The sequence below is a fragment of the Amphibalanus amphitrite genome, unplaced genomic scaffold (genome assembly GCF_019059575.1).
Source record: "Amphibalanus amphitrite isolate SeventyFive unplaced genomic scaffold, NRLGWU_Aamphi_draft 000363F_arrow, whole genome shotgun sequence".
NCBI lineage: Eukaryota > Metazoa > Arthropoda > Thecostraca > Balanomorpha > Balanidae > Amphibalanus > Amphibalanus amphitrite.
In genome coordinates, this window is record NW_024881857.1 from 135,389 (window position 1) to 150,421 (window position 15,033).

The 15,033-nt window shown below is 58.5% G+C and overlaps 2 protein-coding genes across 3 annotated transcripts in view; both read right to left on the reverse strand.

Annotated features, from left to right (window-relative positions):
- LOC122389596 overlaps nt 1-5,209 on the reverse strand; it is a 35,752-nt gene extending 30,543 nt beyond the window's left edge. Inside the window, exons 1-2 of the mRNA XM_043381768.1 lie at nt 5,138-5,209; nt 4,264-4,929 (exon numbers count right to left, since the gene is read on the reverse strand). Coding sequence (XP_043237703.1) covers nt 4,264-4,929; nt 5,138-5,209 — 738 coding nt within the window. The remainder of the gene's footprint in view (nt 1-4,263; nt 4,930-5,137) is intronic.
- Nucleotides 5,210-6,532: 1,323 nt separating this feature from the next.
- LOC122389588 (nesprin-1-like) overlaps nt 6,533-15,033 on the reverse strand; it is a 110,466-nt gene continuing 101,965 nt past the window's right edge. The window contains exons 110-122 of one of the 2 annotated variants that reach the window (XM_043381759.1): nt 14,861-15,014; nt 14,231-14,566; nt 13,579-14,024; nt 13,101-13,275; nt 12,791-12,895; nt 12,085-12,459; nt 11,737-11,883; nt 11,250-11,408; nt 10,720-10,932; nt 9,858-10,010; nt 8,913-9,563; nt 8,091-8,201; nt 6,533-7,206 (exon numbers count right to left, since the gene is read on the reverse strand). In XM_043381759.1, coding sequence (XP_043237694.1) covers nt 7,090-7,206; nt 8,091-8,201; nt 8,913-9,563; nt 9,858-10,010; nt 10,720-10,932; nt 11,250-11,408; nt 11,737-11,883; nt 12,085-12,459; nt 12,791-12,895; nt 13,101-13,275; nt 13,579-14,024; nt 14,231-14,566; nt 14,861-15,014 — 3,142 coding nt within the window. In that variant the 3' untranslated portion in view covers nt 6,533-7,089. The remainder of the gene's footprint in view (nt 7,207-8,090; nt 8,202-8,912; nt 9,564-9,857; nt 10,011-10,719; nt 10,933-11,249; nt 11,409-11,736; nt 11,884-12,084; nt 12,460-12,790; nt 12,896-13,100; nt 13,276-13,578; nt 14,025-14,230; nt 14,567-14,860; nt 15,015-15,033) is intronic. The other variant, XM_043381760.1, reaches the window with a different exon arrangement.

A 15,033-nucleotide genomic window follows, 5' to 3' on the forward strand; every position in this document is an offset into this window, starting at 1 on the left:
CAGGATCCGCTCGGCGCTACGGCCACCGCGTGGCGCCGCCCACACATGTCCAGCGTGCACCCACTGCACCCCACACGGGCCGGCCGCGCGCCCAAACTGCCCGGCGGCGGCGCGGGCGGCGCCGACTGCACCGGCCGAGCGGGCGGGCGGGCACCGCCGGCGGGCCCGGCGGTGACGTCACGCTATGACGTCATCCGCTCCCCGATGGTCGCCGCCGCCAGCGGTGCCGGCCGGCGGGCCGCGGGGATGGGTGGGGAGAGGGGGGATGAGGTGGACCGACGGTCTCCCAGTGATCTGCGCTGTGCAACGCGGGGGCGCCGTGGGAGGTGAATGTCGGCCATTTCAAATATCGACTCTGCAGGACTGTCATTTCGGATCAACATAATCGGGTATATACGACATTCTTCAAAAGCTTGTGGAAGTCTAAAAGCAGGTAACCTAACTTATGCTACTCCAAAACAGCCACAGAAACGTGAAAAACGTGAGCGTTAGCCTCCGAAAAAGGAATTATGAGGAGCGGCACAAAGTGTCCCTTTGTAGGCCACAGGTCCGGTAAAAGCCGAGTCGCGTGTGCTCCGTCTAGCCCGGTTACTGCGGTCTTCATTTATCATGTAAAAGGACAGGATGCTCAAAATATGCACGCTTTATGGCCAGAGTTTTTGCACGAACTCGACAGTCAACTGGCGAGAGGCGGCCGTGCGCCGTATCTTTTAGCCGCCCCGTCCGTCTACCTTTCTAATTCTATCGGCAAAAGTGAGTGAGAAACGCGTGATTACGGCCGGGCTGCGGGACTCGGACACAAACAATAAACTTTTCTTATTGAGCAACCTGGCAGGCTAGGTGTTCCCTTCATAGGCGTCGCCAGAGATTTTCGGTTGGGGGGGCAAAATCAACTTTTGTGTTAAAACTTGCCTTTCCCCAGTCCTTACCCACTCGTTTTATATATCATTCGACGCGCAATGGTGCGAGGAATCCGATGGTGACAAAGGTTTCCCTCTAGCTATGACATGTAATTTTTACAGAAAAATTTGAAATTTTGAAACTTCATGACAAAAACGACTGGTAGAATTATAGTACCTATATGTGGCTGCGATTGCCGACGCACTGCAGAGGGCCCCTGTGGAGACGCTCGACGCTCATGATCATTACCCAGAAAAAGGTGAAAAACGCTCCATTTAATCGGATCACCCTGCTAAAACTTCCATTCACGCATGCATGCAGAGGTTTTATGTGAAATGTATAGGATTTATCCCAGCCGCCGATCGTAACTAGCTACGTTGGGCATTCGGCGGAGAGTGAATGTCGGAAGTGTGAATCGGAAAAAATAATCTTTGATCCAGTGAGAGGAAGTGTTTTGTTCACTCGAGTGTGAACAAAAGTTTCTCGTTTTTCGTGCGAAGGGAAGCGCTGCAAACGCGAACAAAAACTGTTAAACGGAACCAAAAGTTACGCACGGCATAGCGGCAAGGGATCCTTAGAGATAGGTTTGGGACTTCCAGGCCATTTCAGGCCACTCAGGGTCAGTGCTGACTCTCAGAAGCATGCTTAGGATCCCGGAGATCGGCGTGGGTCACCTCAAATATTTACGTGTACCTGGTGCTTTAGGGCTTTCCGAGCCTCAGAAGCCAGTGTGGGCGGCGGGCGCTAAGAGACTAGGCCCAGGGTGAGCCTGGAGCCCTCGGGTAACAGTGTGAACCCTCGGGGTCTGTGTCGAATCCCTAAGGACCCTACGTAGGGACATAATAAACCTGTGTTGCGGACCTCAGAGGGACATGTTGGGGACATGTGAGCTGTGACCCCTCAGATGCCGGCTTGGGGTTAGCAAAGTCTGTCGCCTCAAAAGTTTAGCTGAAATATCAGAGGCCAGTTAAGGTTCTCAGAAATGTTCGAAGGCTCAAATATCCCTGTATGGGCCCTCAGAGAACATGGGCACCAGTGGGACTTTCAGAGGCCGGTTTGGGCCCTCTGGAAACTTTTTTAGGGATCAGTGGAGCTCCTTAGGAGCCTTTGTTTAAAGTAAGCTCATGAGCCCTGCGACACTTGTACGGTACTTGAGCCTGTCGCAGACATTTGACGGGAGTTGAGAAAGGCCCCGAAGATTTCGTTTCACGCTTTGAACGAAAATTGTGTCAGCACTCCAAAACTTATGAAAATCAGCTGTAAAATGTAATAAAGAACGAACTAGGAACATGGAATAAATCACAACATTGACATTTCCGAGTCTGGACTCAGAGTCTTGAAGATTTTGGCGACTGCGAGTCAGACTCTGGTTAGAACTGCACGCTCCAACCGAGTCTGACCGTCTCTGACCTCACAGGCATTCTCAGAAAGGTACCCCCATTTTTTCCCGACTCCAAAATCTCATCGGATCTGTATCGATCTCAGGGGGTGCCCGGTCCGAGGTTGGGGGGGGGGGCAAGCTGCCCCGCTTGCCCCCCCGTGGCGACGCTAATGGTTCCCTTTATCACCCATTCACAAACTTTGACAGCTTGAGATCAAAATATCAACTGATTTCAAGATTAAACGGTGAAGAGGTGTTTGACAAGCCAAGCCCGATCGATACATCGCGCTAGGGAAGAGGAGCAAGATGGGATTTTTTCTTGAAAGGATGGACAATTTGTTATGCAGTGAGTGCATCAACCAAATTTATTCATAACGACCAATGGTTGGTCAATATATGCGCCATAAGGCTGGACCGGATTCGTAAGTTGCTTGCAACGACTTCAACAAGTGTTTATCACACCGCATTCTACAAAACTCGTTCACCTTGATGAATGATCAGCCCAAATGCAGCGCTCAAACCGCTCAGCTTCGACTACTATATCAGTACAGCAGCCTGTATCATAACGGTATCATAGACTTTACTGTATCAACAGTCAATGACATGAGTCGAGCCGCCACTGGCCAATGAATGCTCGCTCCACCTGAGCAGCCTGACGGCCACCGGTCACAGCTGGATCTAAATAGGCCCCGCAGTCTTTCCACACTGCGCCGGGGCGACACAAGTGGCCCTCGACCCTCCCGGCAGGCGGCTAATTATCGACAGCAGAAGCTCTGAGTCACAAACTGCGGGAGGACCAACAACTTTGGCTGACGGCGGACCTTCACACACAACACAATATCAGCAGGTATTGTCCCGCTATCAGCGTGGAATCATTTTCACGTGACCCTTGCCTTCTACCGAGGCACACTACGTACTTTTTACAAAACTGAACGGATTTAAATACAATGCCCTTATTTCGAATGAACCCGACGTCTTCCGTGCAACGATTTGCTATATATGCTTTTGCCTTCCCTGTTGTCCCCTGCAGTTGACCGAGAGTTATAATTCAAGATAATTTTGAGGCAAATTTCTATAGGCGTAAAGCTTCGCTGTTACGAGTTTCCTATCAGCATTCGGGATGTTACAAAAGTCATCGGACTCGTGTCGCGCCTCTAAGTAGCGAGTAGCATGTCACTATGTCAGCAACCCACGCCGTTCTGTGCGTTCCGGTTCCCTGTTTGCCATCGGCCAAGGCAGCCAAATCAATCGACCCAGTCGTTACCAACCCCTGCAGGCGGGCGGGGGCGGGGGTAGGGGGCGGGGGCGGCGTGTCAGCTCGTGCCGGTTACCTGTCCCCCCCCCCCCCCCCCCGGGAGTGATGTCACTTGTCAGCGAGCGTGCCCCCAGGGCTGCGCAGTCAGCTAAGTACACAATGGTCGCTGCGCAGAGCCAAGATCGAATACTTCCGTACTGGCGTGACCAAGGCCGGCCGGTAGCCGTCGGCTGAAGGTGTGCTTGTTTGAGTCTCTTAGCCACCGGACTTCATCGGACGGCTCACCACCTCAGCGCAACCATCGGGACAACCGGCCTCATCCTACCACACCCTAACCCAGTTGGAAAGTCGCGCTCACCCCGGCACAACAGACTCCCTAAGGATTATCACCAACCCTCTGACTGTGACTGTCCTCCCTAACCCACCAGGGACGGGTATGTTGCCTCACCCATCAGGGACCCTAATCCTATCATACGCTGACCACCTAAGGAGCCTGTCGCTCACTTACCCGCCAGGGACGACAGACTTTCTGACATAGCAGATGTCCTTATCTGACCCACCAGTGCCGGTGCACTTCCCAGACCCACCAGGGGACGCTGTCCCTTCTGACCCACCAGGGGACGCTGCCCTCCCTTGACCCACTATGGAAGGCTGTCCTTCATGACCCAACATAGCCGCCTGTCCAGCTAGACTATCTCACTCGGGAGCCTATCGTCGCCCGACCCACCTTCGATGGAAAGATGCGTCGCCACCGCAGTTCCTCCAGCCGTTTCCGCAGGCCTGCCACATCCTCTACCAGGCTGTCCGTGTGCCCGGTGTTGTCCGCGGACACTGGCCGGTCGCCCGTGTCCGTGCTGTCCGCCCCGGGACTGACGGCCGGCGTCCGCCGCAGCTCAGAGTCCAGCTCACTGGAACGTCCCCGGCCCGAGTCGGCGCTGTCCCGGCCGGGTGGCGAGAGTCGCGCAGGGTCCAGCTGTCGCCGCTCCGGCTCCGGGTTGTCCTCCGGACTCCCGGAGACCGTCAGAGCCTCAGAGTCGGCACAGGTGTCCGGCCGCTCCTCCGTCCGGCTGGCAGGCTTCGGGCCCAGCTCGGTGGTCGCGTCTAGACTGTCGGACGACGGCCAGCTCTCGAGCTCCGGCATGTCTGAGGCGGCGCTCTCTGCGTCCGAGCCGAGCGAGATCGGCCCGTCGCCGCCCGCAGCGTTCCCCTTGTCGGGGCGCGGCTCGGGCGGTGAGTCAGGGAGGCGGTTCGGCTCGGCTGGGGGATCGGCAAGGCGGCTCGGCTGGCCGTCAGGCGGTGGCGCCGCCTGTCGGGCGGCTACCATGTCCTCCAGAGCTGTCAGCCGCAGCACCAGCGCCTCCAGCTCCGACAGACAGCGCTGGACCGACTCCATCTGAGCGACAGACAGACCGCCGTCAGCACAGCCGCGGGGCTGTACGGCGTACACACGGCGCAAACACTACAGGGAAAACACAATCACTGGATGTCGCTGATGTGCCTTACCTGGCGGTGTTTCAAGTGAAGGTTCTGATACGTGAATTTGACCCCTGAATAGTGCGATATTTCCCGTGACTGTCAGCCTCGTGATCCCGACTGCTCACCTCGATAGTTTCTGGCGGAAGCGCCTCCGATTCCTCGTCGTGGACGCCGCTCTTAGTCGCAGCCTGGAACATCACAACGGCGTTACAACACGAAAACGGCTATAGCTTCGAAACACGTCACGGCAAACGCGATTTCCAAGAGTTCCATACAAATACAAGAAAATCATCCCTACAAACCGTTATTGTCACTTTAGTTATATGAAGTAACCGCAATACTTTTGGAAACTAAACCTTTTCAATCGTGTGTCGTTAATTCAAACAGTTAAAACATTGCGTGGATGTATATAGTAAGTTTCTCTGGTGTGTTACACATGCATCTGTAGTGTAGTGTACTTTATTCATCAGACGGCAGCACTGGCGGGCGTTTTGGCGCTGTTTTAGCTGTGCGTAAGCTGAAGCGTCATCCATTCAGTTCAGCGTACACGCTAGCAGCTCCACTTTATGTAGCCACCGGTTTAGCTCAGACAGAAGCCACTGCTCAGTCGAGTGGCAGGCTGGTCGAATAGGGGATGGGCGTGACAATCCAATTAAACTGGAATGCCGAAATATTCTTCCATTCGAATAGAGGACTACGAATTTTAACTTTCTTTAAGATATCAGGCAATATGTATGTATATCTTATCGAGGCTCTTAGAGTGAAAATTTGTCAGTGCAAAGCGAAGTCGACGTAAAGGGCAATATCAACCATTTTCCATTTCAGTCGCGGTAGTAAGTAATGTAGATTTACATTTCAGGCACCCGTAAAACCGGCACGTCACAATCATCACGCGATTTATCTGTTAATTTCTTAGTCACAGGGACAAATCTCTACGTCAACTGGGTCACTTGCTAAACTACACAAAGCCAGCGCACACACACACACAAACATACACACGGCAGTACTCTACGGGAAGGCGGCGGAAGCACTCCAACCCTAGCCTGGAAAACAGGGGAAGGCAGCAGCAGCAGCTCCCAGCTGAGCTGACGGTGACGTGCGGGGCCAGGGGTGGGGCAGCGCGGGCGGGGCCGGTGTGGGGCAGTGGGAGGTGGCCGGGACAGGGCAGGACGGGGAGGCCAGACCACGTCTCGCGCGCGTGGCGATCACAGACCGCTCGCTGACACGGGCCCGGAACGGCGGTCCGGACGGACAGTGTCCGGCTGTGGCAGAGCGGCGCGCGGCCCGGTCCCACTGCCGGCCGGTGCGGGGGCGCGCGCGGCGCACCGAGAGGGAGGGTTAGTGATCACCGATCAGTTACGGCAGGCGGGCGGACGGCAGCCGACGGACGGTTAGTGCACGCGGCATCGACAGCCGACGGCGGGGGGCGCACCTGGGCGGCAGCTCCTCCTGCTCCTCACCGCTCCTCCCATCTCTCACCACTGTCGGTACCTCGCAGCCATCCCTCCTGACACTCTACCGTAGACTCTGTGTATATTCTACCTGAACGCGCTCAGACATGCACCCTCAGGGCGAGCTGGGCGGCAACACAGGGCCGGCCTGCCCACGGAACACACGTGTATCACAAACTGAGCGGACGGGCCGGACCCCGCTCCGCCCGCGCCCACACACGTACGGGGTCACGACACAAAGAGCGCTCACAACCCGGTACGGAACCCCGACTGTTTTGAATCGCGTCCATGGTAACGCCATTAGGAGCTAGCCGGCCGAGGGCGATATACAACGCCGAGGGGCTAAATTGCCCTGCCGCCAACTTGCACCTTGCAATGCATCGATCGACGTTCGTGCACAGCACCACCGAGCGCCGGCTTCCTAGCCCTCCCTTCCCTTCCCTTCCCTCGACTGGCACTCCGCTCATGACATTACAACCACCATGCACTCACAGGCTCTATCAAACGACAACGTTCGCCTGTCGTCTGCCGCGCAGGGCAGACTCGCGCCGCACTGAACAAAGCTCTCCACACAGCATTCACTCGAAAAGGCACCGGTCGGCCGGCCTGCGCGCGCTCTCTCACAGTCAAGGATTGGCAGGCAGTGGATCGGGATCAGGTTTACCGCGCTGTATCAACAGTTTAATGCGTTCATTCCTGGCGGTGATCTTGGCGTGCAAGCTTTTGATACGCTCTCGACAGTCCTGTGAACAGAGCAGTCGGTCAGCCGGTGCGCCGGCGGTGGCGGCGGCGTCCGGGCGCCGGCCCAACGGCCGCTACCCGCACACAGTGGCGACCTGACGCAGGCCGTGCACGCAGCAGGCACTGAGAGCTCGGGAATACCGATCATCGCTAGGTGCTACTCCACCGCATGCGTTCCGGCCGGCCACTGTGAGCGTACAGCGGCTGATCGGCCGCCGCCTCCCCTGCACTGAGGCCGTCCAGGGGCCGCCGCCGCCACAAACGGAGCCGAGCACTACACATCCAAGCCAGGCAGTGACGGTGCATGGTGCTGAGTGCCGTGCGCGGGCCGGCCGGCCAGAGACAGCCGCAGCCAAATAAAAAGTCCAGAGACCCGACACCGTGACAAGGCAGGGCAAGAGCGTGATTCCCGTCCATGGCCCGGCCAAAAGCGCACAGAACCGCCAGCAAAAGAGCCGCAGAAGCCATCTGCAGTGCGACCGAACGACACGCGTGCGGCCGGCACCCCATACGACAGGTGCGACAGAGACGAGGGACGGGAGAGCCCAGTGAGGGACAGAGCGACAAGGTGCGACATCCACCACCCAGAGGTGCGGCAGCCGCCCGGCTAGTGGCGGCGGGAGAGGGCGGGAGGCGGCACTGCGCCCACCTGGGCACTAGTCACAAAGAAGGGTAGGTAGGTAACTGATTTGGCGTCAGGTGAGCCAATATACTTCCACCCAACTTTAGGTATGAACAAGAGCGTTCTATAATACGACTAACACGTTGACAGAAGGGTTTAAACCCCGCTGTCTGGCCACAGGATGCGCAAGGTACCGCCTCGTCCACCGTAACCGCTGCCACCACCGGCGGCCGCCCTCCCCAGCCACTCGGCTCCCTCACTCACCTCCTGCTGGGCTAGCGCCGCGTCCCGGTCCTTTGCCACGTGTGCCGGCTGAGAGACGGTACGCAGCTGCTGGTCCACCTCCAGAATCCGCGCGCGCAGCGTCTGGACGTCCTGTGGGCACGGCTCGGTCAGAATCGGCGCCGGGAGATACCGGACGGGCGGCGCTAGCAGAGCGAGCCGGGAGACACTGAGGCCGGAAGGGCGCTGTAGTAGGAAACATCTAAGGCTTCCCTACACTCACATGATAAGGTTTCGCGTCGTAAACTTTGTTGGCGACGGCATGAATCCCGACGAGGATTAACTATACGATGCGGTGTTACTGAGATTGATCTAACGCGCGCTCCACTCGGAGTTATCAGCCTAACCCGTCCACTCGGGAGCGGGAGGGGGTAGGGGGTGTATCACGCCTATCTCCGAAGACAATGATCCTTCACAGAAGGCTTATCTCTGAAGACAATCATTTCACGGAGAGGCGGGGTTTTTGGCTAAATTTTTGTCGGAATTATATTCATTACTAGCGGTAAGAATTGGTACATACTCCCATATGTTGGGGAGCACCTTCATGAAATAAGCAATCGGTCGTGAGTACTTCCGGTAAACTGCCTATCGCGTTGGCATTTAACTAGCAAGTGGCTTCAGAATTGAGGACTTTCATGGATGAAAAGGAACAGATTGACCGTAGAGCAATGTGGGGTAAGGACTAAGGAGCTCGACATTCACCCGGCTTGTCGGAGTTGTGATAGGTTTTCGATAGGAATTTTGACACCTACTGACAGGTCGTTGCGGTATAGCGGAGCCTCACCTCCCCGATCGGCCACGTACCGCACACATGCGCCAGGTATGGCGGAGCAGGGCGCGCGCGTTCCGCACACAGCTGCGCAGCTGATCGCCGCTCGTCTGAGGCGTCAGCGCGCGCCGCCGGCTGGCGCGGCCGTCCCGCGCCGGAGTGTCCTCCGCCGGCCGGGCGTCCGGGGTCAGGAAACGGACCACGGCGCCGGCGCCGGCCGCCTCCCGGGGATCCCCGGCGGGTCGGCGGCCGGCCGGGGAGCGCCGACCAGAAGGAGAGGCATTCCCCGGAGAGGCGGGACAGCGCTCAGATGCACCCCAGGACTCTGGTGAGCCCGCACGGCCGGCTGTCCAGGATTCAGGTGACCGCGGCCGGCAAGCGGTCCAGGATTCAGGTGACCGCGGCTGGCAGGCCGTCCAGGATTCTGGCGAGCGTGCCCGGGCGGCGGTCCACGATTCAGGCGAGCGCGGCCGACCCGCCGTCCAGGACTCTGGTGATCGCACCCGACCGCCCGCCCGCGCTGTTGCACAGTTTGAGGCCGATCGCCGTGTCGCAGCCCGGTCGGCCGAGGCAGTGTCGACAGAGGAAGCCGAGGATGAGGAAGCAGACGATGTAGATGATGCTGAGGAAGGCGAGGTGTCGGGCAGCGGTGGCAGGCTGCTGGACCGGCGGCGCGCCGGGCCGAGCTGAAACAGGCGCGTGCACCAGGGTACAGGATCACAGGACTGCAGCGGAATGGGGCGGTTTGATCGGACACGTCAGTGTCAGGGTGACAATCAACGTAATGGAAACTGACAAGACAAGGATGATGATTATTTAGGATGAACAGTTCATGGAATTCGAGTGCGTATATGCATAAATCCTCCTCTGCTCACCTTTCGGTATAATTGCTCTAGGAATGAGAGAGGTAGGAGCGTCCCCTGCTCACCTTTAATTGATGCCGCTTCAAGTCGGCTGAGGGGAATGGTGTCCCTGCTCACCTGTTGGTACTGCTCCAACTGGGCGACACACACGCCCAGCGCCTGGCAGTGCTGGTCAACGGTGGTCTGCAGGGCGCGCAGCTCGGTCTCGAGCTCCGCCCGCCGCTCCTCTACCACCGAGGCGCCGTCGAAGTAGCCCGAACGGAAGTGGACCTGACGACAAACGGAACGGTCAGCCCACTGTGCGTCCGCGGCGGGTGACACCCCGGCTGTGACACTCCGGTGGGTGGGGTCACCCTTTTAACACGGCGGGTTGGCGCCACTCCCCTCACCCGGCGGTGGGGCCACGATTAACCGGCCAAGGGCCGCTATCGGCCGCTGCAGGCCCTGATAGCGGGCCGGGAGGCCGGTGTCTGCCTCTCACCACTGACATCTGACCGCGCCATTCAGATAACAAACACAATATCACATTGATCGTGATTATCAAATAACCTTGTCAAAGACAGGTGAACCCAAAGAATGAGCGCTTGAAGACTGCTGATTATGTATCTCGAGGGTTAGCAATGTCCGGTGGTGGTAAACACCCCGGCCGCACTGAACGGCGATTACGACGGAAATGCCTGAAGCAGGGAGAATTTACCGTCCCTGCCTTTTCATTGCTCGCAAAAAAACGTCGTTCAGAGGCATTTGTAGGTTACTGACGGCAGCAGAGGAAAATATGAAAAGGAAGGCAGATAAAATAAGCCGTGAATCCGGCGTCGAGGGGAGGTAGTCAGCGATACATACGAGGAAGTTCAACCGCTGTACGCACTGTGGCCAAACGTTAGATCAAGCTTATGTCGGGTCTTATAATGAGCTGAATTAGCGCATCTCTTCACCCCTCGTGAGCGCAGCCGGTCCGTCGGCGGTCGGTCCCACTCACCCCCAGTTTGTCGACGGCCATGGCGAGCCGCGTGCGCTGGATGCCGTTGTCGCTGGACATTTTCTCGCAGAAGGCGAGCTGGTCGCGCAGCGGCCGTCGGCGCGCCTGCTGCGACTCCAGCGCGGCGCGCGAGGTGGCGCACCACGCGTGCACGTCCTTCATCTTACGCTCGCACTGCTCCCACTCCTCGGTCATTTCCATCAGCAGTGACATCTGTCCGCGGGGAGGGACGGATGACGAGCAATAACGATGCAACGTATTCCAGACACAAAACCAACCGCCGGGCACAGAAATTGTGCTTGTTATGTTCACACAACCATTGGGCGGAAGCATCACTGAGCAGCCTTTTTTTGTTATCAACTGGTGAGGATGCACGGCCTCTTAAGCGCACCACGTTCAGAATAATCGCTGCTGAGAGGCTCCGCCCAGTCCTGCCCCGACCGATATTCAGTTCCACGCCACCCCACTTTATCGTCTTTTCCATTCAGTTCCTCCCCATCCCCTCCCTCCACCCCATCCACGCCACTCACCCTCTCCTTGAGCAGGGTCTCGGTCTCGATCTTATCGTGCTCGCACGAAGACATCCGCTCGGTAAGGGCGTCAACACTCGACGTCTCGCCGATACTCGACAGCTCGGTGGCCATCTCGTGCAGTTTGCGCGTGGCCCACTTGCATTCCTTCACGGCGGCCTGTGGGCGAGGAGAGAAAAGTGTTGTATAGATGGGAGACGGCGGTCTGCCAACAAACATCAGCATTGGAGATGTCCGACTAACCTAGTTGGTCAGCATCATAAATTGGAGCCGTCGACCATGACTAATGAGCAAAAATCAAAATACATCCACGATCCAGTAAAAGCCACGACCTACGAAAGAATATTAATGCGACAGATCCAGGCTAATGGATTGGTGATGACCAGATATTCGTTTCCGCTTATTCCAAATCACTGCATCCCAAGCTGTGAATCACATGATGTCGGGGTTGTGATCGCGTCGGTTTCGGTTGTGGCGTGCTCGTCACCTTGTACTCGTTGAGGGCGTCCCTGGCCTCTGGCAGGGTGTTGAGCGTGCGTGGCTGCTGGGCCAGCGGAGCCTGCTTCTTCATCCAGTCTCGGACCGAGGCATGCAGCTCGATGAAGCGGCTCCACGAGTCCAACGACTCCATCACCTGGGGATGGGCACCAGTCAGCGGCAGGCAAACAGATACAGAAACATACGGATAGAACAATTACCGATCAATGGAAACACGAAGATAGAGACACGGTGGAAGCACAGCACAAACACACCCACTGTTCGTCAGGGTGGGGTCGCAAATAATCTCATCGGCTTTCGCCCCTCCCCGTCACAGCCGCGGCGGGCGGCACCTCACCTGGGCGTGCCTCTTCTCGAGCCGCTGTCTGGCGGCGTCCAGCTCCTGGTGGCGCCGCTGGACGGCCTGCTGCACGTCGGCCCGCTGCCGCTGACAGCGCGCCCGCTCCGTGATGACGCCCGCCAGCCGGCTGACGTCGGCCATGGTGACGGCGGTCACGGCCAGCTCGGCCTGCAGCTCCTCGGTGGCGGCGCGCAGCTCCTCGGGGTCCAGCGCGCCCGAGCGCAGCCGCACGTCCAGGTCGCCCAGCCACTCCGCCACCGAGCCGAGCCCGGCGCGGTACTCTGTCAGCACGCGGCCGGCCCGCTCCGTCTCAGAGTCCAGGTCGGCGCGCGCCTGCCGACACCCGTCCCAGAGCAGCTCCACGCGGGACACCTGAAAACGGAGCGGCCAGTCACCGTCAGCGGGGTCAGAGACAGAGGCTGAATGGATATAGCCGACGGACAGACTGCAGGCTACGCACAGACGGATACAGCCGGCAGTCTTATCGACTGTTAAAAAAAAATCACTTGATTGAACAACAACGGCGTCAGGCCGTCGGATCCCCAAGTCAGTTTCATTTGGTCCAGTTCCCGCACTTGAATTGTTGGATACAATTTGCATTCCCATCTGCATGAATTGTTGGATACATATTGCATTCCCATCTGCCCAGGCGTGTCCGTGGGTACGACCTGCAACACGTTTCCCGTCCCTCCCGCCAGCCTACCTTGGCAGCGATATCGCGTGGCGTGCCGTGTTCGTATCGCTCAGACACCTCCGAACAGAGGGTAGTCACCTCGGAGCCGAGCGTATCTGACGCCTCTCGGAGTCCCTGGCAACGCACAGGCACACATACAGAATCAATGATACACCAAGCCTAGTCTTGCAGCAAGTCACGTAGCGCATTGGCCGCACAGCTAGCACAATGAATACTCTTCTTTTAGAAAAGGGGCTTTCATGCCGCGATTACTAAACAATCGATCCGGCCCACTGGCTATCATCGTGCCACTCTGTCCCCCAGCCGCCGGTTCGCCCACCTGCAGTCGCCGCGCAGTGTCCTCCTGGTCGGCTCCGTACGGGTCCAGCTCAGACAGCGCCGCCCGGTGCTGCTCCAGACGAGTGGCGGCCGCGTCCGCGCGCCGACCCGCCTCCTCAGCAAACGTGGCCTCGGCCTGCAGCTGCCGGTGACGCTCGTCCAGGCGGGACACGATGCTAAGGACATACGGAAAAGGACAAAGTCGGCGGTCAGGGACATAAAAGTCAATCATACACATGAAAACCGACAAAACTACACTCACGTAGAAACGGTACGCCAAAAAGATGCAGTTCATATTTTATAGCCGACCAGTGAAGACGCGTGGATTCTACGAGTCGAAAGGAGCTGAGTGCGGACGGCGGGTATCACCTTCCGAGATCTCAAAACAATACACGAATGTCTAGTTATTGACATCGAAGTAAAATTAATGGATAACCAAAAAGTAGCCATCCCGCCCGCAGCGTCCCCCGTCCTCTCACCCGTCGATGTTGGTCTGCAGCTGCCGGGTCCGCTCGGCCAGCGGACCGTGCGCCGCCGACTGGGCGCCCTGCAGGTAGGTGACGAGGTCGGCGGCGCGCGGCGCCAGTTCCCCGTGCCGCTGGCGCAGCTGGCCCAGCTCTGTGCGACACGTCTGGACCTGTTTGACCAGCGCGTGCCGGTCCGAGGCCGAGTCGGCCGGCCGCAGCGCCTCCACACTGTCCGAGGCCGCGTCCGCCGCTGACTCCAGAGACAGCAGCTCGCGCTCCACGTAATGCCACAGCTGGATCATGTCGTCCATGTGTGAGGCAGCAGAGTCGAGCCGGTCGGCCGCCTGGCGCCACTCGTCCTGCGCCAGGTCGGCCTCGGACGCGCCGCCCTCGCCGCCGGAGGAGCCGTCCAGGGAGTCCAACAGGGTACGCAGCTCAGAGAGCAGCGGCAGCTTGGACTGAAAGTGGAGACATCATACGATCACTTCAGTGCATCAGTGGCAATGGAAACCAAGTAGCCAGAAAAACGTCCCCTTCATAGCAAAGAGGTAAGCGCATGTACCCTCTTAAAAAATCATAATCCGATAAAGGTTATCAAACAAAACCCCTAAAATCTTACAACTATAACGTTCGGAGGGTGCTTCAGCCACCGTGCGTCACTTACATCTAGGGCGGCGCGCGCCTGTCGCGCCTGGGTGGCCGCCTCTCGGAGCGCCTCCTGACTGGACGGCGGCGTCGGCTGGTGGACGGCAGCCGCCAGCGCCGCGCGCACCTGCGCCAGCAGGGCATCAACGCGCCGGCGCGCCTCCAGCTGGCGGGCGGCGCCCTCCAGCAGCTCGGCGGCGCGCGCCACGATCGCCTCGTAGGAGACGACCAGCTGTCGCTGGTTGGCGTCCAGCTGTGAGCGCGGGCCGGGCGCCAGCAGCGGCAGCAGTCGGTCCACCGTGTCCTGAAGCTCAGAGACCTGGCCGCGCCGCGCTGTCTCCTCCGACATCAGAGTCTGCGGGCGGTAACAGAGGATGGTACATCGTCAGGGGACAGGAGATCGCAAAGACATTGCTATTTCAGCCCCACCTGCATAGCCGAAGTTCCATCAAATATGCAGTACAGCTCATGATATGTCTGAGTCAATTCGCTAGTGTCAACAAGCCACCTCATCAAGCCCAGGATTTGTCCCTAAACTGAAAGTCAGTCAGCCCTATGCCTGCGGGTCTCATACCCGGGCCGCAGCCAGCCCCCCCCCCCTGTCCCCGTCTCTGTCATTCACTCAGCCCCCTGCCCGTCTGGCCCGTACCTGGCAGCGGGTGACGGCCTCCTGGCTCTGCTCGGCGTCTGCTCCCTCCTCCTCTGCCGCCTCCACGCTCTCTCCCACGTGACGGGCCCACTCTGACACCGCCTGTTTGGTGGAGCGGTACTGGTCGAGCAGGCGACGCGCCTCCCGTAGGTAACTGTCGGCGGAGAAAGACC